The 27003-nt window shown below is 40.0% G+C and overlaps 1 protein-coding gene across 3 annotated transcripts in view; it reads right to left on the bottom strand.

Moving 5' to 3' along the window:
• Positions 1-27003, bottom strand: part of plod2 (procollagen-lysine, 2-oxoglutarate 5-dioxygenase 2) — a 166123-nt gene that overhangs the window by 57905 nt on the left and 81215 nt on the right. For all 3 annotated transcript variants that reach the window (XM_061964876.1, XM_061964878.1, XM_061964877.1), the window contains exon 8: positions 20402-20503. In XM_061964876.1, the coding sequence (XP_061820860.1) occupies positions 20402-20503 (102 nt within the window). The remainder of the gene's footprint in view (positions 1-20401; positions 20504-27003) is intronic.

The raw sequence follows: 27003 nt of genomic DNA, 5'->3' as shown, positions 1-27003 counted from the left end.
TCAAACTATTCCAAGACTTCAAATCACCAACCAATTCATATCATTAACAACAATTGTGCAAGTATCAATATTTTCAGAAATTTCAGTTTTCCCTGAAACTCCCAAATTTAATACACAAACCTCTCCATATCCCACATTTCTCAAGCGATTCGAACCATTCCAACATCCGGATTGTTCACTCACCCTGGACAATCCGACTACAAAATTGAAAAACATTCCAGGAATTCCCAGTTTTCCAAAGCCCTATTTTTTACCTCATCCTGGAAAGTTTTCACAGTCTACATGTTTTAACTGTTTTTGACCATTCCACCTTCAAAACTTTCCTCTCAAATTGTGACAACCAAAATTTTGTTTTATAGAAATTTTAATTTTTTCCGAAATTCCAGGAGTTCTGAAATACCCGTTCTCAATTCAAACAGTTACTTTATCAACATTTTTCAAACTATTCCAAGACTTAAAATCACCAACCCATTCATATCATCAACAACAATTGTGCAAGTATTAATATTTTCAGAAATTCAGTTTTCCAGAAATTCACAAATTTCCACGAAACTCCCATTTAAATTAATAGTAGTTCTACAATGCCTTAAAATCTTAAAATTACATTTCTACCATCCACCCACACTACTCTTCCGATATACATAACATAAAACATGTTTTTCCTTTCCCAAAATTCCCGGTTTTCCTGTAATTTCCCTGATTGTTCCTCCCCATTGACAATGAATGGGCAATACACAAACCTCTCCATATCCCACATTTCTCAAGCGATTCGAACCATTCCAACATCCGGATTGTTCACTCACCCTGGACAATCCGACTACAAAATTGAAAAACATTCCAGGAATTCCCAGTTTTCCAAAGCCCTATTTTTTACCTCTTCCTGGAAAGTTTTCACAGTCTACATGTTTTAACTGTTTTTGACCATTCCACCTTCAAAACTTTCCTCTCAAATTGTGACAACCAAAATTTAGTTTTATAGAAATTTCAATTTTTTCCGAAATTCCAGGAGTTCTGGAATACCCGTTCTCAATTCAAACAGTTACTTTATCAACATTTTTCAAACTATTCCAAGACTTCAAATCACCAACCCATTCATATCATCAACAACAATTGTGCAAGTATCAATATTTTCAGAAATTTCAGTTTTCCTGAAACTCCCAAATTTAATACACAAACCTCTCCATATCCCAAATTTCTCAAGCGATTCGAACCATTCCAACATCCGGATTGTTCACTCACCCTGGACAATCCGACGACAAAATTGAAAAACATTCCAGGAATTCCCAGTTTTCCAAAGCCCTATTTTTTACCTCTTCCTGGAAAGTTTTCACAGTCTACATGTTTTAACTGTTTTTGACCATTCCACCTTCAAAACTTTCCTCTCAAATTGTGACAACCAAAATTTTGTTTTATAGAAATTTCAATTTTTTCCGAAATTCCAGGAGTTCTGAAATACCCGTTCTCAATTCAAACAGTTACTTTATCAACATTTTTCAAACTATTCCAAGACTTCAAATCACCAACCCATTCATATCATCAACAACAATTGTGCAAGTATTAATATTTTCAGAAATTCAGTTTTCCTGAAATTCACAAATTTCCAGGAAACTCCCATTTAAATTAATAGTAGTTCTACAATGCCTTAAAATCTTAAAATTACATTTCTACCATCCACCCACACTACTCTTCCGATATACGGAACGTAAAACATGTTTTCCCTTTCCCCAAATTCCCGGTTTTCCTGTAATTTCCCTGATTGTTCCTCCCCATTGACAATGAATGGGCAATACACAAACCTCTCCATATCCCACATTTCTCAAGCGATTCGAACCATTCCAACATCCGGATTGTTCACTCACCCTGGACAATCCGACTACAAAATTGAAAAACATTCCAGGAATTCCCAGTTTTCCAAAGCCCTATTTTTTACCTCTTCCTGGAAAGTTTTCACAGTCTACATGTTTTAACTGTTTTTGACCATTCCACCTTCAAAAATGTCCTCTCAAATTGTGACAACCAAAATTTTGTTTTATAGAAATTTCAATTTTTTCCGAAATTCCAGGAGTTCTGAAATACCCGTTCTCAATTCAAACAGTTACTTTATCAACATTTTTCAAACTATTCCAAGACTTCAAATCACCAACCCATTTATATCATCAACAACAATTGTGCAAGTATTAATATTTTCAGAAATTCAGTTTTCCTGAAATTCACAAATTTCCAGGAAACTCCCATTTAAATTAATAGTAGTTCTACAATGCCTTAAAATCTTAAAATTACATTTCTACCATCCACCCACACTACTCTTCCGATATACATAACATAAAACATGTTTTTCCTTTCCCAAAATTCCTGGTTTTCCTGTAATTTCCCTGATTGTTCTTCCTTATTAACAATGAATGGGCAATACACAAACCTCTCCATATCCCAAATTTCTCAAGCGATTCGAACCATTCCAACATCCGGATTGTTCACTCACCCTGGACAATCCGACGACAAAATTGAAAAACATTCCAGGAATTCCCAGTTTTCCAAAGCCCTATTTTTTACCTCTTCCTGGAAAGTTTTCACAGTCTACATGTTTTAACTGTTTTTGACCATTCCACCTTCAAAACTTTCCTCTCAAATTGTGACAACCAAAATTTTGTTTTATAGAAATTTCAATTTTTTCCGAAATTCCAGGAGTTCTGAAATACCCGTTCTCAATTCAAACAGTTACTTTATCAACGTTTTTCAAACTATTCCAAGACTTCAAATCACCAACCCATTCATATCATCAACAACAATTGTGCAAGTATTAATATTTTCAGAAATTCAGTTTTCCTGAAATTCACAAATTTCCAGGAAACTCCCATTTAAATTAATAGTAGTTCTACAATGACCTAAAATCTTAAAATTACATTTCTACCATCCACCCACACTACTCTTCCGATATACGGAACGTAAAACATGTTTTCCCTTTCCCAAAATTCCCGGTTTTCCTGTAATTTCCCTGATTGTTCCCCCCCATTGACAATGAATGGGCAATACACAAACCTCTCCATATCCCACATTTCTCAAGCGATTCGAACCATTCCAACATCCGGATTGTTCACTCACCCTGGACAATCCGACGACAAAATTGAAAAACATTCCAGGAATTCCCAGTTTTCCAAAACCCTATTTTTACCTCTTCCTGGAAAGTTTTCACAGTCTACATGTTTTAACAGTTTTTGACCATTCCACCTTCAAAACTTTCCTCTCAAATTGTGACAACCAAAATTTTGTTTTATAGAAATTTAAATTTTTTCCGAAATTCCAGGAGTTCTGAAATACCCGTTCTCAATTCAAACAGTTACTTTATCAACATTTTTCAAACTATTCCAAGACTTCAAATCACCAACCCATTCATATCATCAACAACAATTGTGCAAGTATTAATATTTTCAGAAATTTCAGTTTTCCTGAAACTCCCAAATTTAATACACAAACCTCTCCATATCCCACATTTCTCAAGCGATTCGAACCATTCCAACATCCGGATTGTTCACTCACCCTGGACAATCCGACTACAAAATTGAAAAACATTCCAGGAATTCCCAGTTTTCCAAAGCCCTATTTTTACCTCTTCCTGGAAAATTTTCACAGTCTACATGTTTTAACTGTTTTTGACCATTCCACCTTCAAAAATGTCCTCTCAAATTGTGACAACCAAAATTTTGTTTTATAGAAATTTAAATTTTTTCCGAAATTCCAGGAGTTCTGAAATACCCGTTCTCAATTCAAACAGTTACTTTATCAACATTTTTCAAACTATTCCAAGACTTCAAATCACCAACCCATTCATATCATCAACAACAATTGTGCAAGTATTAATATTTTCAGAAATTCAGTTTTCCTGAAATTCACAAATTTCTAGTAAACTCCCATTTAAATTAATAGTAGTTCTACAATGCCTTAAAATCTTAAAATTACATTTCTACCATCCACCCACACTACTCTTCCGATATACGGAACGTAAAACATGTTTTCCCTTTCCCAAAATTCCCGGTTTTCCTGTAATTTCCCTGATTGTTCTTCCTTATTAACAATGAATGGGCAATACACAAACCTCTCCATATCCCACATTTCTCAAGGGATTCGAACCATTCCAACATCCGGATTGTTCACTCACCCTGGACAATCCGACGACAAAATTGAAAAACATTCCAGGAATTCCCAGTTTTCCAAAGCCCCATTTTTACCTCTTCCTGGAAAGTTTTCACAGTCTACATGTTTTAACTGTTTTTGACCATTCCACCTTCAAAACTTTCCTCTCAGATTGTGACAACCAATGCTCCTATTTTGTTTTATAGAAATTTCCATTTTTTTCTGAAATTCCAGGAGTTCTGAAATACCCGTTCTCAATTCAAACAGTTACTTTATCAACATTTTTCAAACTATTCCAAGACTTCAAATCACCAACCCATTCATATCATTAACAACAATTGTGCAAGTATCAATATTTTCAGAAATTTCAGTTTTCCTGAAACTCCCAAATTTAATACACAAACCTCTCCATATCCCACATTTCTCCAGCGATTCGAACCATTCCAACATCCGGATTGTTCACTCACCCTGGACAATCCGACTACAAAATTGAAAAACATTCCAGGAATTCCCAGTTTTCCAAAGCCCTATTTTTTACCTCTTCCTGGAAAGTTTTCACAGTCTACATGTTTTAACTGTTTTTGACCATTCCACCTTCAAAACTTTCCTCTCAAATTGTGACAACCAATGCTCCTATTTTGTTGTATAGAAATTTCCATTTTTTCCGAAATTCCAGGAGTTCTGGAAAACCCGTTCTCAATTCAAAGAGTTACTTTATCAACATTTTTCAAACTATTCCAAGACTTCAAATCACCAACCCATTCATATCATTAACAACAATTGTGCAAGTATCAATATTTTCAGAAATTTCAGTTTTCCTGAAACTCCCAAATTTCCAGGAAATTCCCATTCAAATGAATGGACGTATTCATGGTTCTGCAATGCCCTAAATTCTCAAAATGTTGCACCATTTTTAAACCTCATTCTGACTTTTCAACCATCCACACACATTTGACAACATTTGAGATCGATAAAGTATAAACTTATATATTTTTTTCTTGAATAAAAATACTTGAGTACACAAACATGTAGCATTGAGGGGTCTCTATAGTTTTAATGGTTGGATAAAAACAAGCTTTTTGCTGTTTGGAAACCAGAACTTTAGTGACTGTGACTCTGCTCCTTTCTTATCACACAGGAACATGCTTTTTAGCTGAAGTTTGGTTGTTTTTATGTTCTTGTTAGCCTCGTAAAAAGTTGCATTTCCCGCACTCGGCTGGACGCTTCGGTTTCAGATGCTGGAATAAGTTTGTTTTTAAAAAAAAAAAAAAAAAAAAAATTTAAACAGCCTTTGCAGCGTGCTGTCATTTGTTCCACGCCTGTTGCCGCAAATCTAAACCACTGATGTCCCTTTTCTCTTCTTTGTAACAAAACTCTTGCTTTCATTTGCGTTTTGTGTGTGAATCCCCGCTAAGGAAGTAAGTGCAAGCAAGAGGATAATTTTTATTTTTTTTAAATTGTCTGCATTAAAAAAAACTTGAATTTATCGATACAATCGATTTACTGCCCAGGCTTAGGGTATGGCATACTTGCCAACCCTCCCGGATTTTCCGGTAGACTCCCGAAATTCTGCGCCTCTCCCGAAAACCTCCCGGGACAAATTTTCTCCCGAAATTCAGGCGGACTCAGGTCCATAATAACAAATATTTTATTTGAGTATTAACCCACAATTTAAACAGCATACCTGCCCAATCACGTTATGACTGTAGAATGATGGAGGGCGAGTTCTTGGTTTCTTATGTGGGTTTATTGTTAGGCAGTTTCATTAACGTCCTCCAAGCGCGGCAACAACACACAACAACAGTAGTCATGTTTTTCGTCTACCGTAAAGCAGTTCGTCTGCCGTAAACAGCAATGTTGTGACACTCTTAAACAGGACAATACTGCCATCTAGTGCATTTGATGAAAGCACTTTTGTGCGTGCCACACAGCAATGCATCATCAGAGAGGGTGTTCAGCATGGTTCGAAAAAATAGTGACAGAGAATAGAACAAGGATGGACAATTCAACCCTTAACTCAACAATGAGTAGATGAGTGTTATGTGTGTGTATATGTGTAAATAAATGAACACTGAAATTCAAGTATTTATTTTATATATATATATGTGCGGTTTGCGGGCACAACCGCGGAGTCTGCGGATTATCCGCGGATCGGGCGGATGAAATTTAAAAAAATTAGATTTTATCCACGGGTCGGGTCGGGTCGGGCGGTTGAAATAAAAAAAAAAAAAGATTTTAAATAGATTCAGGCGGGTGGCAGTTAAACCAATTGGGAAATATATATACATAGTTAAATGTTGTTACCCACATACGAAAAACGAGCAGGCACCTGCAGCATATGCCACAACAGAAGAAAAAAAAAGAAAAGAGATGGACACTTTTACGGAGCGGAGAAGGCCCCCGACGCCTCGCCGGGGTCCGGGACCGAGGCCCCTTCCCCCGAGAGGGCCCCACCGGGAGCCGTAGCTGAGGCGATCCGCGAGAAGGGCCCGACGCACGTCCAGGGTCACCACCGCGCCCACCGCACCGCACCGACACCCCGCCTCGTCCGCTTTCGCCGCGGCCGGCGTCACGCGCAGCAGGTAAGCAGCTTACCTGCCCGCCACCCCCGTGGCCGGGGGCTCGTAACAGGGGTCACTCCGCGCGCTCCGCCCGCGCAGCTTACCTGCCCGCCACCCCTGTTGCCGGGGGCGCGTAACAGGGGTCACTCCGCGCGCAGTGCGCTCACGAAAGGGGTGGGGCTCACCCTGGTTGATATAGACAGCAGGACGGTGGCCATGGACGTCGGAACCCGCTAAGGAGTGTGTAACAACCCACCTGCCGAATCAACTAGCCCTGAAAATGGATGGCGCTGGCGCGTCGGGCCCATACCCGGCCGTCGCCGGCAGCGAGACGCGCTTGGAGGTGCGCTCAGCGCGGCTCCCATATGATTGCGCACTGGTGTGCGTCTGGGCCGTGACAGCGTGGCACGCGAATGTCTGTGTTGCATTGGATCAGTCTCCTTTCTTTAACAGGCAAAAGCTTTATAACCTCACCATACCTGCCAACTTTTGAAATCAGAAAAACCTAGTAGCCAGGGTCCAAGGGCCGCAGGCCCCGGTAGGTCCAGGACAAAGTCCTGGTGGAGGGTTCAGGGCTTCGCCCCCCGACGCAAAATGATTATTAGCATTCAGACAGGTTAAAATGTTGCTAAAACCATCACTTTTCTATCAGTCACAGTGACTTTTCAAAACAAAAATCTTACAGCAAAAATCATATTGATTGGCATGTTTATTCTGTAAGCTAACTTCAATAGTTTGAAATTATTTTGACAGTTAATGCCAGTTATCCTGTCAACCTTTCACAAGACTTCAATTTGTTAATTGAAAGTATAAACAGTATAAACACTTTTTACAGTAAACAAATGGTAAAACAGTACTAAACAATTCCATTAAAAAAAAAATTGTTGTCATTATTAACTTTCTGTCCAAGCTTGTATAATCTACTGCCTTGTTCAATTGTAAAAAATATTCTGTGCCTAAAATTCACATTTCTATCACAACTATCATACTGTAAACATGGTAAGCTAACTTCATTAAAATTAATAGTCCTGTCAATAGCATGGAATTACAATTCAAATGTAGTTTTTTTGTAAGCTTTTCAAAAGAATTCAAAATATGAAAAATTAATGAAAATTAATTGAAGCCATCAGACACTTGAAAAGTGGCACATCACATCTCTAATGTAATCATTTGAACTTTTCAACAGAAATAGCACTGCAAAAATATTAAGGACATACTTCTGTATTTTGGTAGTTATGCTGTCAACATTTAACAAGATTTCTTCAACTTGGACTTGAAAGCATAAATAGTATAAACACTTTTAACAGTATGTCGTGCTGTGAAATACAGCCGACAGGATTGCGCACCAAACACGAAGCAAGGCCATGGTGCAGGAGAACAAAGGACTTCTTTCATTTAAGGTTTGTGATAAACCATCAAACTCATTCGTTAAAAGGACTCTATAGTAATATGAAGCGAATTTTTCTGGACATTATCATGCAAGAAAAGTTTATTTTTGGGACCGCGATCACCGCGTAATGATTTTTAAAGGTTGCATTACAAACATTTAACTGTCCCATGTGATCAGCCAGTGCGATTGGAAATCCATGCTCAATTATTGCCTCCGTAAATAAAACTTCGGCATTTATCACATCCAAAGAATCAGTTTGGGCGACGAAAAACGTTGAAAGTTTTCCACTTGTATCGCTAGCAACGGCATTAGACTTGTGTTTTTTTTGTCCCAACGTGGTCTTTTACATCGCTAATTCCTCCGTGTCCGATCGAAAAATCTTGTCTGCACAAGGTGCAATTCGCGTAGTTTTCACCCTTTTTTTTTTTTTTTAATTAATGAAAAACCCGGAATAGGTTGATGAAAACCGTACGAATTACGGGAAAACCGGAGTAGTTGGCAGGCTCACTAATGCCTTGCATCATCTATATTAGATCGGGCGGATGGCGGGCGGGTGCAGTTCTGATCAAACGTTACATCGGGTGGATGGCGGATGGTTGACGACTTTCTGACGCGGTTGCGGATGAAATAAATTGCCTATCCGCGCATCTGTAATATATATATATATATATATATATATATATATATATATATATATATATATATATATATATATATATATATATATATATATATATATGTATGTGTGGGAAAAAAATCACAAGACTATTTCATCTCTACAGGCCTGTTTGAACAATATACGACAAATCATCTCAAACCACAACAAAACAATTGCAAATGAGCCGTCGGCCCCCGGACAGAGCAACTCCAAAACCAACAAAGGCTGCAACTGTCGAAAGAAACCTGATTGCCCTCTCAACGGGGGGTGCTTACAAACATCAGTTGTCTACCAATCTAAGGTAATACGCAAGGACATTAACACATCCGACACATATGTAGGATTAACCGAGGGAGAATTCAAAACCAGATGGAACAATCACAAGGCTTCTTTCAGGAACCAAAACCTGCGGAATACCACAGAACTCAGCAAACACATTTGGGACCTCAAAGACAATAATGTTGAATATTCAATAACATGGCAAATTCTTGCATCCAGCACACCTTACAATAGTGGTAATAAAAGATGCAACCTATGCTTGAAAGAGAAACTGTTTATTATTTACCGTCCAGACCTGTCATCCCTCAACAAGCGCAGCGAAATTGTAACAGCATGCCGCCATAGACGGAAACACCTCCTAGGCAACACATGAGCCAATCACCACGCCCCTAGGCCAGCCTGTACCCACCCACTCTGTGCCCTATATAAACCATGGTATGTGAATGCTCCCATTAAAATCTCCTGACGATTGAGGGTACCCCCCCCTCATGAAACAGGCCTGTAGAGATGAAATAGTCTTGTGATTTTTTTCCCACACATACATATATATATATATATATATATATATATATATATATATATATATATATATATATATATATATATATATATATATATATATATATATATATATATATATGTGTATATATATATATATATATATATATATATATATATATATATATATGAAATACTTGACTTGGTGAATTCTAGCTGTAAATATACTCCTCCCCTTTTAGTCACGCCCCCGTCCCACCCCGACCACGCCTCCCCTCCCCCACCTCCCGAAATCGGAGGTTTCAAGGTTGGCAAGTATGGGGTATGGCAGGGCCGGCCCGTGGCATAGGCCGTATAGGCAAATGCTAAGGGCGCCGTCCATCAGGGGGCGCCATGCCAGTGCCACAAATGTTGGAGAAAAAAAAAAAAAAAAAAAAAGTTGTTACTATTATTTCTAAATACAAAAAAATTAATCTCACGTTAATTAAAATGCAAAGTAAAGCCTATTTAATAGAAATATTATTTGTTACAACATAACGCCCCCCCTCCTCCCCCCGCACGGTGCGCCCCCTCCCTTCCTGTATCATGACTCTTTTTGGACGTCACCACATCAAAAAATCAACACAAGATGTCAAAACGGCCAAAACTGTCAGGTGCCCAGGGAAGGAAAAAGAGAAAAGAAGAGGAGAAACGAGAAAAGACAGAGGTAGCAGGTAGGTAACGTTAGCCTACATGAAATTATTTGTCTGTTACAGAATGTGATAGTAACCTGGCTTTTTAGCATTAAGCTAATGTTACATGATTCGGCAATTGCTAATCAATAAATAGCTAGTTCTGTTTTAACGTCGGGTTAATATTGTGGAGGGGGCTAAATTGTTATGGAAAATAATAATGTAACGTTAGGTAATTACAGTACTCCCACCTTACATTCCTCAGGGACATTTGTATTAGATCTTTTAAGCAGGTGTTTTTTGTTTACATTATTGCCTTCTGGTTAGCTAATGTTTTCCCTGCAGGTAATAGTCACTTTTCCACCCCTTTATATATTAGGTATAGTTGTAAGTAAAAAAAAAAGGTCAAAGACAAAGCTATTCGGGTTCTTGTGAGTATATACACTTCACTGCCGATGTGGGGGGGCGCCACCTAAAATCTTGCCTAGGGCGCCAGATTGGTTAGGGCCGGGCCTGGGGTATGGACAACAGTTTCATTAGAAATAGAGTATGTAATCTGGGACTTCACACGCACAATAGGTGCGAAAACTAAAGAAACCAAATTATTTGAGAAATTTCACTAATATCAGCGCGTGGAAACTGAACGGAATGGTTTTTTGTTGTCTACTTAGGACTGCGTGGACTAACTTCCATCCCACATTGCCACATTGGACTCGATATTCCGAGATCAGCCTGCAAACACTCAGCGAGGAAAACAGAATGAAAGAGGGAACATTTTCCCACGAGACTCAGCTTCACCCACTAAAGTTCACTCTGGTCTGCGACTCCCTGGGACCAGTTCACAGCGGGGGGGTCTGGAACAGCGAGCAGTGGCATATAATTTGAAGGTTTGCAATGTCTGGCTTGAAGAATGTTGCCAATGCGCTGAGACAAAAAAAATAAATACAAAAAAAAAAAGCCCCAGGATGTGATTGACTGCTTTGTTGTTGTCTTTGGCGGTAAAAGTCTGATTGTAGCCAACAGACTGGAAGCTCTTTTACTAAAGAAAAGCATTCAAGACTCAAGCAAAACTTTGCTTTTAGACAAGTTGAGAAATGAGCGAACTAAAATGTGGTGAGAAATAAAAGCCACACCTACTAATAAGGTTAATAAGAAACACTTTTATAGCCCCGCTTTCCATGCAACTGTCTTGAATCACTCATTTTACTGAGCTCATGAGTCTCTTATGCATACTTGCCAACCCTCCCGAATTTTCCGGGAGACTCCCGAAAACCTCCCGGGACAAATAATCTCCCGAAAATCTCCCGATTTTCAGCCGTAGCTGGAGGTCTACGCCTTTTTTCACGACGGGAGGACAACAGGGTGACAAGAACTAAATCATCCAGACAGGAGATACATTGTATTATTATGTTTATCTTACCTAAAAATAAATATATTTATTAATCAAAAAAAAAAAACTAAATCAATTTTTATTATATTTTGCTAAAAACATCAAAATTAATTGTATTTTTATTTGTACTTTTTTTTTGACTCCATATTACATCCAGCCATAGAATTATACCGGTACATTAAAATAAACATATTTGAAATAATTAATTTGAAATTATCATAATAATTCATTTAAAATGACCATATTTAATTATTAAAATAATTGCTTGTTTATCAACAACTTTAGCATTTTATTCATTACATTTTGAAGCTCTCAGAAGCCAAGTTATGTTATATTCATCTTATATTTATGCAAATTTGAAGTATCAATTATTTAAACACAGTTTTGTTTACATATTTTCAGGATGTATATATATATATATATATATATATATATATATATATATAAAGAAATACTTGAATTTCAGTGTTCATTTATTTACACATATACACACACAACACTCATCTACTCATTGTTGAGTTAAGGGTTGAATTGGCCATCCTTGTTCTATTCTCTGTCACTATTTCAGAACACACACATTATACAAATATACATTATAAAATCAATAAGAAAATATATATAATATATTTATATATATATATATATATATATATATATATATTAGAGATGCGCGGATAGGCAATTATTTCATCCGCAACCGCATCAGAAAGTCGTCAACCATCCGCCATCCACCCGATGTAACATTTGATCAGAACCGCACCCGCCCGTTGTTATATATCTAATATAGACGATGCAAGGCATTAGTGAGGTTATAAAGCTTTTGCCTGTTAAAGAAAGGAGACTGATCCAATGCAGCACAGACATTCGCGTGCCACGCTGTCACGGCCCAGACGCACACCAGTGCGCAATCATATGGGAGCCGCGCTGAGCGCACCTCCAAGCGCGTCTCGCTGCCGGCGACGGCCGGGTATATGGGCCCGACGCTCCAGCGCCATCCATTTTCAGGGCTAGTTGATTCGGCAGGTGGGTTGTTACACACTCCTTAGCGGGTTCCGACTTCTATGGCCACCGTCCTGCTGTCTATATCAACCAGGGTGAGCCCCACCCCTTTCGTGAGCGCACTGCGCGCGGAGTGACCCCTGTTACGCGCCCCCAGCAACATTTAACTATGTATATATATTTCCCAATTGGTTTAACTGCCACCCGCCTGAATCTATTTAAAATCTAATTTTTTTTTATTTCAACCGCCCGACCCAACCCGACCCGACCCGACCCGACCCGACCCGACCCGCGAATAAAATCTAATTTTTTTTAATTTCATCCGCCCAATCCGCGAATTATCCGCGGACTCCGCGTTGCAAACCGCGCATCTCTAATGTATATATATACACATATATATACAGTATGTATGAAATACTTGACTTGGTAAATTCTAGCTGTCAATATACTCTTCCCCTCTTAGCCACGCCCCCCCCTTACCACCCCCCCCCCCCCCCCCCCCCCACCTCCCAAAATCGGAGGTCTCAAGGTTGGCAAGTATGCTCTTATGGCCATTTTGTAGATCACCATTGAGCTGACTAGTGATGTGCAATAGATTAAAAGCATAAAACCGATTATTAGGTACACAAAAAAAATAACCAGTGTTGTGCTCCAGAAGTCGGTTAAAGGGGAACATTATCACAATTTCAGAAGGGTTAAAACCATTAAAAATCAGTTCCCAGTGGCTTATTATATTTTCCCGAGAGACTCACGAATTTCAGTGCCCCTTCCGAAAAATCTCCCGGGGCAACCATTCTCCCGATTTCCATCCAACATTATTGGAGACGTGCCTTAAAGGCACTGCCTTCAACGTCTTCTACAACCTCTACAAACAGCGTGCCGGCCCAGTCACATAATACATGCGGCTTTTACACACACATAAGTGAATGCAAGGCACACTGAGGGTGACCGTATAAACAACTTTAACACCGTTACAAATATGCGCCACACTGTGAACCCAACAAGAATGACAAATTTCGGGAGAACATCCGCACCGTAACACAACATAAACACAACAGAACAAATACCCAGAAGCCCTCGCAGCACTAACTCTTCCGGGACGCTACAATATACACCCCCGCTACCATCAAACCCCGCCCACCAAGTTAATTTTGATATTTACCTCAGAAGGCTGCAAATAGAAAAGAGGCGTAACATTTTTTTTAATTTACATTTTATTTAATATACCATTGATGTTTTTTCGTTTGTTTTTTGAAAGTTGATTTTGCACTATTAAAGGGGAACTTTGTCACAATTTCAGAATGGTTAAAACCATTAAAAATCAGTTCCCAGTGGCTTATTTTATTTTTCTAAGTTTTTTTCAAAATTTTACCCATCACGCAATATCCCTAAAAAAAGCTTCAAAAAGGTATAGCGACATTAGCTCGGATTCAGACTCGGATTTCAGCGGCTTAAGCGATTCAACAGATTACGCATGTATTGAAACGGATGGTTGTAGTGTGGAGGCAGGTAGCGAAAACCAAATTGAAGAAGAAACCGAAGCTATTGAGCCATATCGGTTTGAACCGTATGCAAGCGAAACCGACAAAAACGACACGGGAGAAAGCGAGGACGGATTCGGCGATCGCCTTCTAACCAACGATTGGTATGTGTTTGTTTGGCATTAAAGGAAACTAACAACTATGAACTAGGTTTACAGCATATGAAATACATTTGGCCACAACATGCACTTTGAGAGTGCAGACAGCCCAGTTTTCATCAATTAATATATTCTGTAGACATACCCTCATCCGCGCTCTTTTCCTGAAAGCTGATCTGCAGGCCAGGGAAGCTAGGGTCGATATTCTTCTCTTGATCATCTTCGGTGGCATAAGGGACGGTGTGAGCATACTTGCCAACCCTCCCGGGATTTTCCGGGAGACTCCCGAAATTCAGCGTCTCTCCCGAAAACCTCCCGGGACACATTTTCTCCCGAAAATCTCCCGAAATTCGGACCTAAGTGACGTGTTGACAGCCTGTTGTACATGCATATGTGACCCACCCATAATGTGTCACATTTTTGTGTTGATTTATTTCGTTTATTTTGTGGTTTGAATTCGTTTTTGGAGCTGTCATTACACTTTTATCAGTATTCACATTGGTCATTAGGGGGCAGTAGGGCGTTTCTTCCCAATTGAATGCTATCACCTGCAGACCGGAAGTGTCTTGTCATTCTGATGAGAGCGACCAGTCTGTGAACAATTGAAACGTCCTGTGTGCTTTTTTCCTCCTGTATAACAGGTTAGTTTTGGTGAATCAACTCACTGAATAATATCCATGTGATCTTTGTAAGTTTAAGTACACATTCTGATGGTGGAGCCTAACTCTAAAGAGTTTTTGAGTTGTAGTTTGTATTTGTGAATGAATCCAGTGCACAGCTGCAGTAGTCAATACAAAATGGCGACGTGAGTACGCAATGTTTATATAGGAACTTCTGATCCTAATTCAGACTCCCAAAATTAGAGCTCCCGTTTTCGTATTGATTTTATAATGTATATTTGTATCATGTGTGCGTTCTGAAATAGTGACAGAGAATAGAACAAGGATGGACAATTCAACCCTTAACTCAACAATGAGTAGATGAGTGTTATGTGTGTGTATATGTGTAAATAAATGAACACTGAAATTCAACTATTTCTTATATTTATATATATATATATATATATATATATATATATATATATATATATATATATATATATATATATATATATATATATATATATATATATATATGTAATAAAATATATATGTATATATATATATATATATATATATGTATATATATATATATATATATATATATATATATATATATATATATATATATAGCTAGAATTCAATGAAAGTCAAGTATTTCTTATATATATATATATATATATATATATATATATATATATATATATATATATATATATATAAATATAAATATATATACATCTCTCTCTCTCTTAACCACGCCCCCAACCACGCCCCCCGCCCCACCCCCGACCACGTCCCACCCCCCCCCCACCCCCCACCTCCCGAAATCGGAGGTCTCAAGGTTGGCAAGTATGGGTGTGAGCCAAGACATCCAGGGGGTTTAGCTCGCTCGTCTGCGGGAACAAACTGCCGCCATTGCTTGCCGTGCTACCGAGGCCCTTTGTCCCTGAATTGCTCACAAACTCCGGCAGATTCAATGGGGGTCTGGCGGCAGATTTCTTTGACTTTATCGTTGGAAATGCATCCGCTTTGAGTGTCGCAGGATATCCACACATTCTTGCCATCTCTGTCGTAGCATAGCTTTCGTCGGTAAAGTGTGCGGAACAAACGTCCAATTTCTTGCCACTTTGGCATCTTTGGGCCACTGGTGCAACTTGAATCCGTCCCTGTTGGTGTTGTTACACCCTCCGACAACACACCGACGAGGCATGATGTCTCCAAGGTACGGAAAACAGTCGAAAAAACCGGAAAATAACAGAGCTGATTTGACTCGGTGTTTGAGAAAATGGCGGATTGCGAATATTAGAAAGGCGTTTAATTCGCCAAAATTCACCCATTTAGAGTTCGGAAATCGGTTAAAAAAATATATGGTCTTTTTTATGCAACATCAAGTTATATAAACATTATTGCCTCAAATAGTCTTGACCCTCGTGTTTTATTCAAAACCATTGACTCTGTTCTTAATGCCCCTCAGCCTACATGTTTGGAACCCTCCTCTGAATTGTGTACCGTATTTTCCGCACCATAAGGCGCCCTGGGTTATAAGCCGCGCCTTCAATGAACGGCATATTTCAAAACTTTGTCCACCCATAAGCCGCCCCGTGTTGTAAGCCGCATCTAACTGCGCTAAAGGAATGTCAAAAAAACAGTCATGGAGTCGTATATCAACATGGACGGAGCTGCTGAAAAAAGCCACCCGGCCTCTTCGCGTAAACTTAAACTTACCTTAACCACTCGCTCATCTTTTCTTCATCCATCCCTTCGAGTTAGCTTTTATGATGACGCCGGCTGGAAAGGTCTCTTTTGGCAAGGTCTTCCTTTTGAATATCACCATGGGTGGAAGTTTCTGGCCATTAGCATGGCAAGCTAGAACCACAGTGAAGGATGACTTCTCATTCCCTGTGGTGCGAATATTCACCGTACGTGCTCCCGTTGTATCCACAGTGCGGTTCACAGGAATATCAGTTGCTGTGAAATAGTAATCCGTGTGCGGATGGAGAGATTGCGTCTTTTCATGAACCGGATCCCTGTCACTTGGTAGGAGCCATTTTGTGGTCTTTACAGATGTAAACACACAAAGGAAATGAAACGTACGGTATATCCGCGCGCTTTTTCTTCTTCTACGCGGGCGGGTGGTTGCTTACAGTAGAAGAAGAAGCGCTTCCTGTTCTATGGGGGCGGGTGCTTACCTTGGCGGTTGCTTGCGTAGAAGAAGAAGCGCTTCCTGTTCTACGGGGAAAAAAGATGGCGGCTGTTTACCGAAGTTGCGAGACCGAAACTTTATGAAAATGAATCTTAATATTTATCCATATATAAAGCGCACCGGGTTATAAGGCGCACTGTCAGCTTTTGAGAACATTTGTGGTTTTTAGGTGCGCCTTATAGTGCGGAAAATACGGTAATGCCTTTTTAGAGTATTTTATCGATAAGATTGCCACAACGAGGGCTCTCATTTCTGTTCCGACCTCTGACCCTTCCGTCCCCTTTAACTACTCTGCTGTTTTTAATCAGTTTGAGCAAGTGACTCTGCGGCAGTTACAAGAGTTAACTCATCATATGAAGCCCTCAGGTTCCCCCCATGATGCTGTCCCTCCTACCTTTTTTTAAAGAAGTGTTTTCTTGCATAGGGCAGCCTGTTCTTAACATTTTAAATAGCAGTCTGTTTTCTGGAGTAGTTCCTACCAGTTTTAAACACGCCGTGGTTCAACCGCTTTTAAAGAAACCTGGTCTGGACAGTTCAGTTTTAGCCCATTTTAGACCCATTTCTAAGCTGCCTTTCCTTTCAAAGATTTTGGAGAAGATTGTTTTTACCCAGTTAAACACTTTTTTAGAGGACTGTGATGTTTTAGAAGTCTTTCAGTCTGGGTTTAAACCCCTCCATAGTACCGAGTCAGCTTTATTAAGGGTTTTTAATGACATCCTTCGAGCAACAGATTTAGGTGATCATGTGATTTTAGTTTTACTGGATCTAACAGCAGCATTTGATACGGTGGACCATAATATTCTAATTAGCCGCCTGCAGCATCAAGTGGGAATCTGTGGTACTGCTTTGAGTTGGCTGAAGTCATATTTGACTAACAGGACCTTCTCGGTAAATGTTGCTGGATCTGAATCCTCCGTTGCTCCCTTGACATGTGGGGTCCCACAGGGCTCAGTTTTGGGACCACTTCTCTTTTCTATTTATTTACTTCCCCTGGGCTCAATCCTTAGAAAGCATGATATTTCTTTTCATTGTTATGCCAATGACACACAAATGTATTTTCCGTTAAAGAGAAATCATGCCTCTTCAATACAGCCATTACTTGCCTGTCTTGAGGATATCAAGGCCTGGATGGCCCTAAACTTCTTAAATTTCAATGACAAGAAGACAGAAGTAATAGTGTTTGGACCTAGTGGTACCTGTGAGCTCCCCCTGTTGACTTTGGCCCTTTGGCTTTGCACGTTAAGCCCATGGTCACCAACCTGGGCTTTCGTATTGACTGTGATTTTAAATTGGACCGTCAGATTGGCACAGTGGTGAAAGCCAGCTTTTTTTATTTACGTCAGCTGGCCAAGGTTAAAAACCTTCTTTCTAGGCAACAGTTAGAGACAGTAATCCATGCCTTTATCACATCTCGGCTGGATTACTGTAACTCTTTGTATTTAGGAATAAATCAATCCTCCCTCTCACGTCTGCAGCTGGTCCAAAATGCAGCTGCCCGACTTTTAACTAACACAAGAAAAAGAGAGCACATTACTCCTGTTTTAGCCTCCCTCCACTGGCTGCCTGTGTCTTTTAGAGTCCATTTTAAAATGATCTTACTCGTTTTGTCCCACCTTACCTCTCTGAGCTGCTCCACCTCTATGCCCCAACCCGGTCCCTCAGGTCAGCTGATCAGCTGATCCTGGAGGTACCCAAAAACAAAGCGCAAGCTCAGAGGGGACAGAGCTTTCTCTGTTGCGGGTCCCAAACTCTGGAACGATCTCCCTCTCCATGTGAGACATGCCCCTTCTTTGGCTATTTTCAAGACCCTTCTTAAAACCCATTTTTATTCACTGGCTTTTAACCCAGCATGAGACTTTAAACTGTTTTAGCTTTTAACTTTTTGAACTGTTTTTAACTTTTAAACTGTTTTTATCGAACAAAACTGTTCTTAGGGTAATTTATATTTGCTTTTTAAATGTGTATTTTTATTTCTGTTTTAAATGTTATTTTTTAGTCTGTCCTTTACCTCCGTTTCTTTGTGGTGTACAACCCTTTGTTTTTCAACTGTGCTTGTCTTAAAAGGGCTTTTGTTACGGCTCAGGCTCCTGCCAACGCCGCTCATCCGTCTGTGCGCACCTCGGGACACGCCCACGGGTGCGCACATCCAGGGACGCGCCGCGCACGTCCCCGCCCTGCAGCAGCCACCAGCTGCAATCAATCACCGGCAATCATCACACCTGAAACTGATGAGGGCGAGCTGGTTAAAAGACCAGTGGACCCTAGGATCGACGCGGGAACTTAGTTTTTCTCATGGTGTACCGTAAGCAACAAGCTTCATGCTCTCTATTCGTGTTTCCTCTCCGTGCCTTGATTTGTCCCTTGTCTTCTCCCGTGTCCCCGCAGTACCCTTCGTCACCTGGAAAGTGAGCTGTGCATCTCACTTTTCCCTGGATCTCCCTCTGGACTCTGACTGCCTCCTTCGTTCCTCGACCTCTTGCTCGTCCCTGGATTCTGACGCCTCGCTCTCGCCCCGGATCATCTGCCTGCCCCCTGGACTTCCGCGTATCTCGTTCAACACGTTGGTAACACTCACTTCAGTTAAATTCTACACATAGTCTTACACCACACACTCTTGTATCCTAGTTCACACTCCATTTCCTTAGTTCAGTAGTGTTTGTTATTATTATTATTATATATATATATATATATATATTGAATTATTATATATATATATATATATATATATATATATATATATATATATATATATATTAAATAATTGTATATACTGCCCCCTGGTGTCTGTTTGCCGTTACCTCCTCTCAGTAAACACAACAGCTTTATAAATAAAGTTGGTATGGTGTGGTATGGTATATTGACGCTTACATAGGTCTGGTGATAATGTTCCCCTTTAACGTTCTAAACAGATGCCACCACACACCCTGTAGTGTTTTCAAGTTCTTACCATTCCTTCCCTCTTGACCTTGCTCAACTCTGTGGCACATGTTCCATGTGACCACCATAACTGGTGAGTGTGGACAAAGTCTAAAACTCCAAGGAAGTCTTCTGGTCAGCAGTGACACCCCTTTAAATGAGCCCTTCTGAAAACCCCAGAAGCCATATCCTGTTCACTGCGGTGACAGCCTTCCTCTCGCCGGAGTAGTTTCCCTTGCACTTATGTTCTTTTAATGGGCTCCAAAAGGTCCAGTAGGCACAAAACCCATTGATCTTGTCAAGGGGTGGTGGAGTCTGGCTTATCTGTTAAAATAGGACAAGCAAGAACCGACTCCCGCTGTCTAGACAGTCACTGACCGATGATGGCACCGACTGTCTCGGCCTCTCCCCACATCCCCAAGGACGTGCCTGAAGATAAACCTGAAGTGAAGGGAAACAGGACTTACTTTCACCTGAGACAAGTCCAGGACGTGGTCGTCACAGTGGCTGCAGCCGTGTTCGTAGTTCCAGGTGTTGGGGACGTAGTTGGCCAAGTAGTTCAAGTACATCTGCAGGGGGGGGGAGAGAATCTAGGTTTGTTTACGGAAGATTGGCAGCCTGAGCGACGATTCCGTGCATTTTTCCTGGTGAGGTCGACTCCTTTAAATATTATTGTGACACGCTCGGAATTTCACACTATAAACGTGAACAGAGAAAAGGAAATATGCTCAATCCTAATAACAAATTATGACATTCTGACTTTGGACATTTCAATTTAGAATGCCAAGATACCTGCGGCTAGGAGTGTGTTCATTATGACGTCATCATACAAACCCCAGACGCAGTGAAGTTGTCACGTTGGTAAATAAAAAGAGAATACAATGATTTGCAAATCCTTTTCAACTTCTATATCAATTGAATAGACTGCAAAGACAAGCCATCTACGCTCCGTAATATCATCAAAAGGTTCAGAGAATCTGGAGAAATCACTGCACGTAAGCGCATACTTGCCAACCTTGAGACCTCCGATTTCGGGAGGTGGGGGGTGGGGGTTTGGGGGTGTGGTTAAGATATATATATATATATAAGAAATACTTGACTTTCAGTGAATTCTAGCTATATATATATTTTTTTTATTACATGTATATATATATATATATATATGTAAAAGAAATACTTGAATTTCAGTGTTCATTTATTTACACATAACACTCATCTACTCATTGTTGAGTTAAGGGTTGAATTGTCCATCCTTGTTCTATTCTCTGTCACTATTTCAGAACACACACATTATACAAATATACATTATAAAATCAATAAGAAAACGGGAGCTCTAATTTGGGAGTCTGAATTAGGATCAGAAGTTCCTATATAAACATTGCGCACTCGCGTCGCCTTTTTGTATTGATTACAGCAGCTGTGCACTGGATTCATTCACAAATACAAACTACAACTCACAAACACTTTAGAGTTAGGCTCCACCATCAGAATGTGTACTTATACTTATAAAGATCACATGGATATTATTCAGTGAGTTGATTCACCAAAACTAACCTGTTATACAGGAGGAAAAAAGCACACAGGACGTCTCAATCGTTCACAGACTGGTCGCGCTCATCAGAATGACAAGACACTTCCGGTCTGCAGGTGATAGCATTCAATTGGGAAGAAACGCCCTACTGCCCCCTACTGACCAATGTGAATACTGATAAATGTGGAATGACAGCTCCAAAAACGAATTCAAACCACAAAATAAAATAAATAAATCAACACAAAAATGTGACACCATTATGGGTGGGTCACATATGCATGTACAGTAGATGGCAGTATTGTCCTGTTTAAAAGTGTCACAACGTCGCTGTTTACGGCAGACGAACTGCTTTACGGGGGACAAAAACTTGACTGCTGTTGTTGTGTGTTGTTACCGCGCTGGGAGGACGTTAATGAAACTGCCCAACAATAAACCCACATAAGAAACCAAGAACTCGCCCTCGATCATTAGCTGTTTATATGGTGGGAAAGCGGACGTGTGAACAGGCTGTCAACACATCGCTCAGGTCCGCATGGAGCTGGAGGGGGCGTGGCCTCCAGCTCCACCTGAATTTCGGGAGATTTTCGGGAGAATATTTGTCCCGGGGGGTTTTCGGGAGAGGCGCTGAATTTCGGTAGTCTCCCGGAAAATCCGGGAGGGTTGGCAAGTATGCGTAAGCGGCAAGGCTGAAAACTAACATTGAGTACCCGCAACCTTCGATCCCTGAGGCGGTACTGCATCAAAAAGCGACATCAATGTCTAAAAGGATATCACCACATGGGCTCAGTAACACTTCAGAAAACCACTGTCAGTAACTACAGTCGGTCGCTACATCTGTAAGTGCAACTTAAAACTCTACTATGCAAAGCGAAAGCCATTTATCAACAACACCCAGAAACGCCCGCCGGCTTCGCTGGGCCCCGAGATCGTCTAAGATGGACTGATGCAAAGTGGGAAAGTGTTCTGTGGTCTGACGAGTCTACATTTCAAATGGTTTTTGGAAACTGTGGACAAACATTCAATTGAATATAAGTCGAAAAGGATTTGCAAATCATTGTATTCTGTTTTTTTTAATTTACCATTTACACGACGTGACAACTTCACTGCTTTCGGGGTTTGTACAATTTGCATAATCCGCTATGATGCATATATTTTCTTTAAAAAAATGGCACAAAAAAAATATATATATTTCAAACAGATCTGTGTGGTTCATTTTTATTAATTTATATTTTTCATATTATATTGTTTTGCTCTATTTTTCAATTGTTGTTTATTGTACAAAGCACTTTGTTGACACTTTTTCATGTGTCTAGATCGGTGACTCTTAAACTGTTTTCACCAAGTACCACCTCAAACAATGGGCTCTCCAAATACCTCCATTATGACCAATATCGAAATACAGTAGCGTATTAGGCTTAAGTATTCATTAAAAACAAGGCAGAGGTTTTATTTAACATGTATATTTAAAACTAACAATACACACAGTTTGAACAGTAACACTGGAAATGAATATAGGGAAATAAAACACTATACTTTAATCAAGTGATTCTTTCGCTTACCACCAGATGGGTGTCCAAATTTTCAGTGCATCACTAGTCAATAGTGCGCAAATAGTAAGCGACTACATGTTGGAATCGGGCTGGTTGTTAGCATAAGATTGGCAATAAAAGTTAAAAAGAGCTTTGTGAGACTTCTTCTGGAGGCTATGATACATTATTTTACTTTCATTAATTTTCCCGTTAAAAAAAAAACCCTTTAATTTTAAAAAGGTGTGGTAGCTTTTATTTTGTCGTGGTAAAATACAGGAACAGCAAACATTATTGAACATTTCTGTAAATCTGTCACCTTAAACCTGGGAGCTCATTTTACCTGGAGTCCCCATTGGCAATAAAAGTTAAAAAGAACGTCAGACTTTGTGTGACTTCTTCTGGAGGCTATCGTACATTATTTTACTTTTAAAAAACAACAACTCATTTTTAAGGTGTGGCGGCTTTTATTTTGCTATGGTAAAGTACAGCAAAAATACAGGAACAGCAAACGTTATTGAACATTTTTGTAAATCTGACACCGTAAGCCCGGGAGCTCATTTTAACTGTAGTCCCCATCAAGAGGTGATATTAGCTTTGGTTGTCCAAGGGTTAGAGAGCCCATTTTTGGATTTGGATGATAGTCATTGACAAGTTTTCTCCCGAAAATCTCCTGAAATTCAGGCGGAGCTGGAGGCCACGCCCCCTCCAGCTCCATGCGGACCTGAGTGACGTGTTGACAGCCTGTTCTCACGTCCTCTTTCCCACCATATAAACAGCTAATGATCGAGGGCGAGTTCTTGGTTTCTTATGTGTGTTTATTGTTAGGCATTTTCATTAACGTCCTCCCAGCGCGGTAACAACACACAACAACAGCAGTCAAGTTTTCGTCCCCCGTAAAGCAGTTCGTCTGCCGTAAACAGCAACGTTGTGACACTTTTAAACAGGACAATACTGCCATCTACTGTACATGCATATGTGACCCACCCATAATGTGTCACATTTTTGTGTTGATTTATTTATTTTATTTTGTGCTTTGAATTTGTTTTTGGAGCTGTCATTACACATTTATCAGTATTCACATTGGTCAGTAGGGGGCAGTAGGGCGTTTCTTCCCAATTGAATGCTATCACCTGCAGACCGGAAGTGTCTTGTCATTCTGATGAGCGCGACCACTCTGTGAACAATTGAAACGTCCTGTGTGCTTTTTCCTCATGTATAACAGGTTAGTTTTGGTGAATCAACTCACTGAATAATATCCATGTGATCTTTATAAGTTTAAGTACACATTCTGATGGTGGAGCCTAACTCTAAAGTGTTTGTGAGTTGTAGTTTGTATTTGTGAATGAATCCAGTTCCCAGCTGCAGTAATCAATACAAAAAGGCGACATGAGCGCGCAATGTTTATATAGGAACTTCTGATCCTAATTCAGACTCCCAAATTAGAGCTCCCATTTTCTTATTGATTTTATAATGTATATTTGTATAATGTGTGTGTTCTGAAATAGTGACAGAGAATAGAACAAGGATGGACAATTCAACCCTTAACTCAACAATGAGTAGATGAGTGTTATGTGTGTATAAATGTGTAAATAAATGAACCCTGAAATTCAAGTATTTCTTTTATTTATATATATATATATATATATATATATATATATATATATATATATATATATATATATATATATATATATATATATATATATATATATATATATATATATATATAGCTAGAATTCACTGAAAGTCAAGTATTTCTTATATATATATATCTTAACCACGCCCCCAACCATGCCCCCCGCCCCACCCCCGACCACGCCCCCCACCCCCACCCCCCCCACCTCCCGAAATCGGAGGTCTCAAGGTTGGCAAGTATGGGTTTATTAGGTCTTCAAAAAACTATGCAATGTTGCCATTCTTATAGCCAGACCTGTGTTGATTTCCGTACCTGGCTGTTTTGGTTTTGTTGCCTTCCTCAGAGGTTGTTACGGGAAGTTGCTGTGCTGTGTCTGGTCAACTAATTTTTTTTAAATCCATAAGCGCATAGAAAAGAATGTGAAAAGGAAACATCAAAAGCATGCACACAAGCCACCAGACGACGAGCAGAACAAGAACAACTGAAGTCTGCCATATCAGACCACCTCGTGGATTGGGACATGTCTTCGGCACTGAGAGCAACAAAGACCATCGTTGGATCAGAGAAGCCATCGAGATCCAGAAGCACACCCCTCAGACTGTGAACCGGGACAAGGGGGCGTACCAACTTTCTCAAACCTGGTACACAGTCTTGAATAGGTCGGACTACAGATGGCGCTGTCACCCTGGCTCTTGTGCACTTTTCACATTCTTTTCTATGCTCTTATGGATTTAAAAAACTGTTTAAATCAGTTGACCAGACACGTCACAGCAACTTCACGTGACAACCTCTGAGGAAGGCAACAGTCATGGCCGAAACCGTCAGGTACGGAAATAAACATAGGTCTGGCGGCTTTTATTTTGCTATGGTAAAGTACAGTAAAAATACAGGAACAGCAAACGTTATTGAACATTTCTGTAAATCTGTCACCGTAGGCCCAGGAGCTCATTTTAACTGTAGTCCCCATCAAGAGGTGAGTTTAGCTTTGGTTGTCCAAGGGTTAGAGAGCCCATTTTTGGATTTGGATGATAGTCATTGACCATTTTTACATTTTGGGTAATATTTTGACTACTGACTCAACATTTGACGACAGAGACAAGTAATCCAAAGAGGTTTATTAGGTCTTCAAAAAACTATGCATTGTTGTTATTCTTATAGCCAGACCTGTGTTTATTTCCGTACCTGGCTGTTTTGGTTTTGTTGCCTTCCTCAGAGGTTGTTACGGGAAGTTGCTGTGCTGTGTCTGGTCAACTGATTTAAATCCATAAGCGCACAGAAAAGAATGTGAAAAGGAAACATCAAAAGCATGCACACAAGCTACCAGACGATAAGCAGAACAAGAACAACTGAAGTCTGCCATATCAGACCACCTCGTGGATTGGGACATGTCTTCGGCACTGAGAGCAACAAAGACCATCGTTGGATCAGAGAAGCCATCGAGATCCAGAAGCGCACCCCTCAGACTGTGAACCGGGACAAGCGGGCGTACCAACTTTCTCAAACCTGGGACACAGTCCTGAAGAGGTCGGACTACAGATGGCACCGTCAGCCTGGCTCTTGTGCACTTTTCACATTCTTTTCTATGCTCTAATGGATTTAAAAAACTGTTTAAATCAGTTGACCAGACACGTCACAGCAACTTCACGTGACAACCTCTGAGGAAGGCGACAGTCATGGCCGAAACCGTCAGGTATGGAAATAAACATAGGTCGGGCGGCTTTTATTTTGCTATGGTAAAGTACAGGAAAAATACAGGAACAGCAAACGTTATTGAACATTTCTGTAAATCTGTCACCGTAAGCCCGGGAGCTCATTTTAACTGTAGTCCCCATCAAGAGATGAGTTTAGGTTGTCCAAGGGTTAGAGAGCCCATTTTTGGATTTGGATGATAGTCATTGACCATTTTTAATGTTGTTTTCAGACGATTTTGGGTAATATTTTGACTACTGACTCAACATTTGACAACAGAGACAAGTAATCCAAAGAGGTTTATTAGGTCTTCAAAAAAACTATGCAATGTGGTCATTCTTATAGCCAGACCTATGTTTATTTCCGTACCTGGCTGTTTTGGTTTTGTTGCCTTCCTCAGAGGTTGTTACGGGAAGTTGCTGTTCTGTGTCTGGTCAACTGATTTAAATCCATAAGCGCATAGAAAAGAATGTGAAAAGGAAACATCAAAAGCATGCACACAAGCTACCAGACGATAAGCAGAACAAGAACAACTGAAGTCTGCCATATCAGACAACTGCAACCACCTCGTGGATTGGGACATGTCTTCGGCACTGAGAGCAACAAAGACCATCGTTGGCTCAGAGAAGCCATCGAGATCCAGAAGCGCACCCCTCAGACTGTGAACCGGGACGAGGGAGGGTA

This window comes from Nerophis lumbriciformis, linkage group LG07 (assembly GCF_033978685.3).
Source record: "Nerophis lumbriciformis linkage group LG07, RoL_Nlum_v2.1, whole genome shotgun sequence".
Classification (NCBI taxonomy): domain Eukaryota; kingdom Metazoa; phylum Chordata; class Actinopteri; order Syngnathiformes; family Syngnathidae; genus Nerophis; species Nerophis lumbriciformis.
The sequence above is the reverse complement of the archived record's forward strand: the minus strand, read 5'-3'. Positions and strand labels throughout refer to the sequence as shown.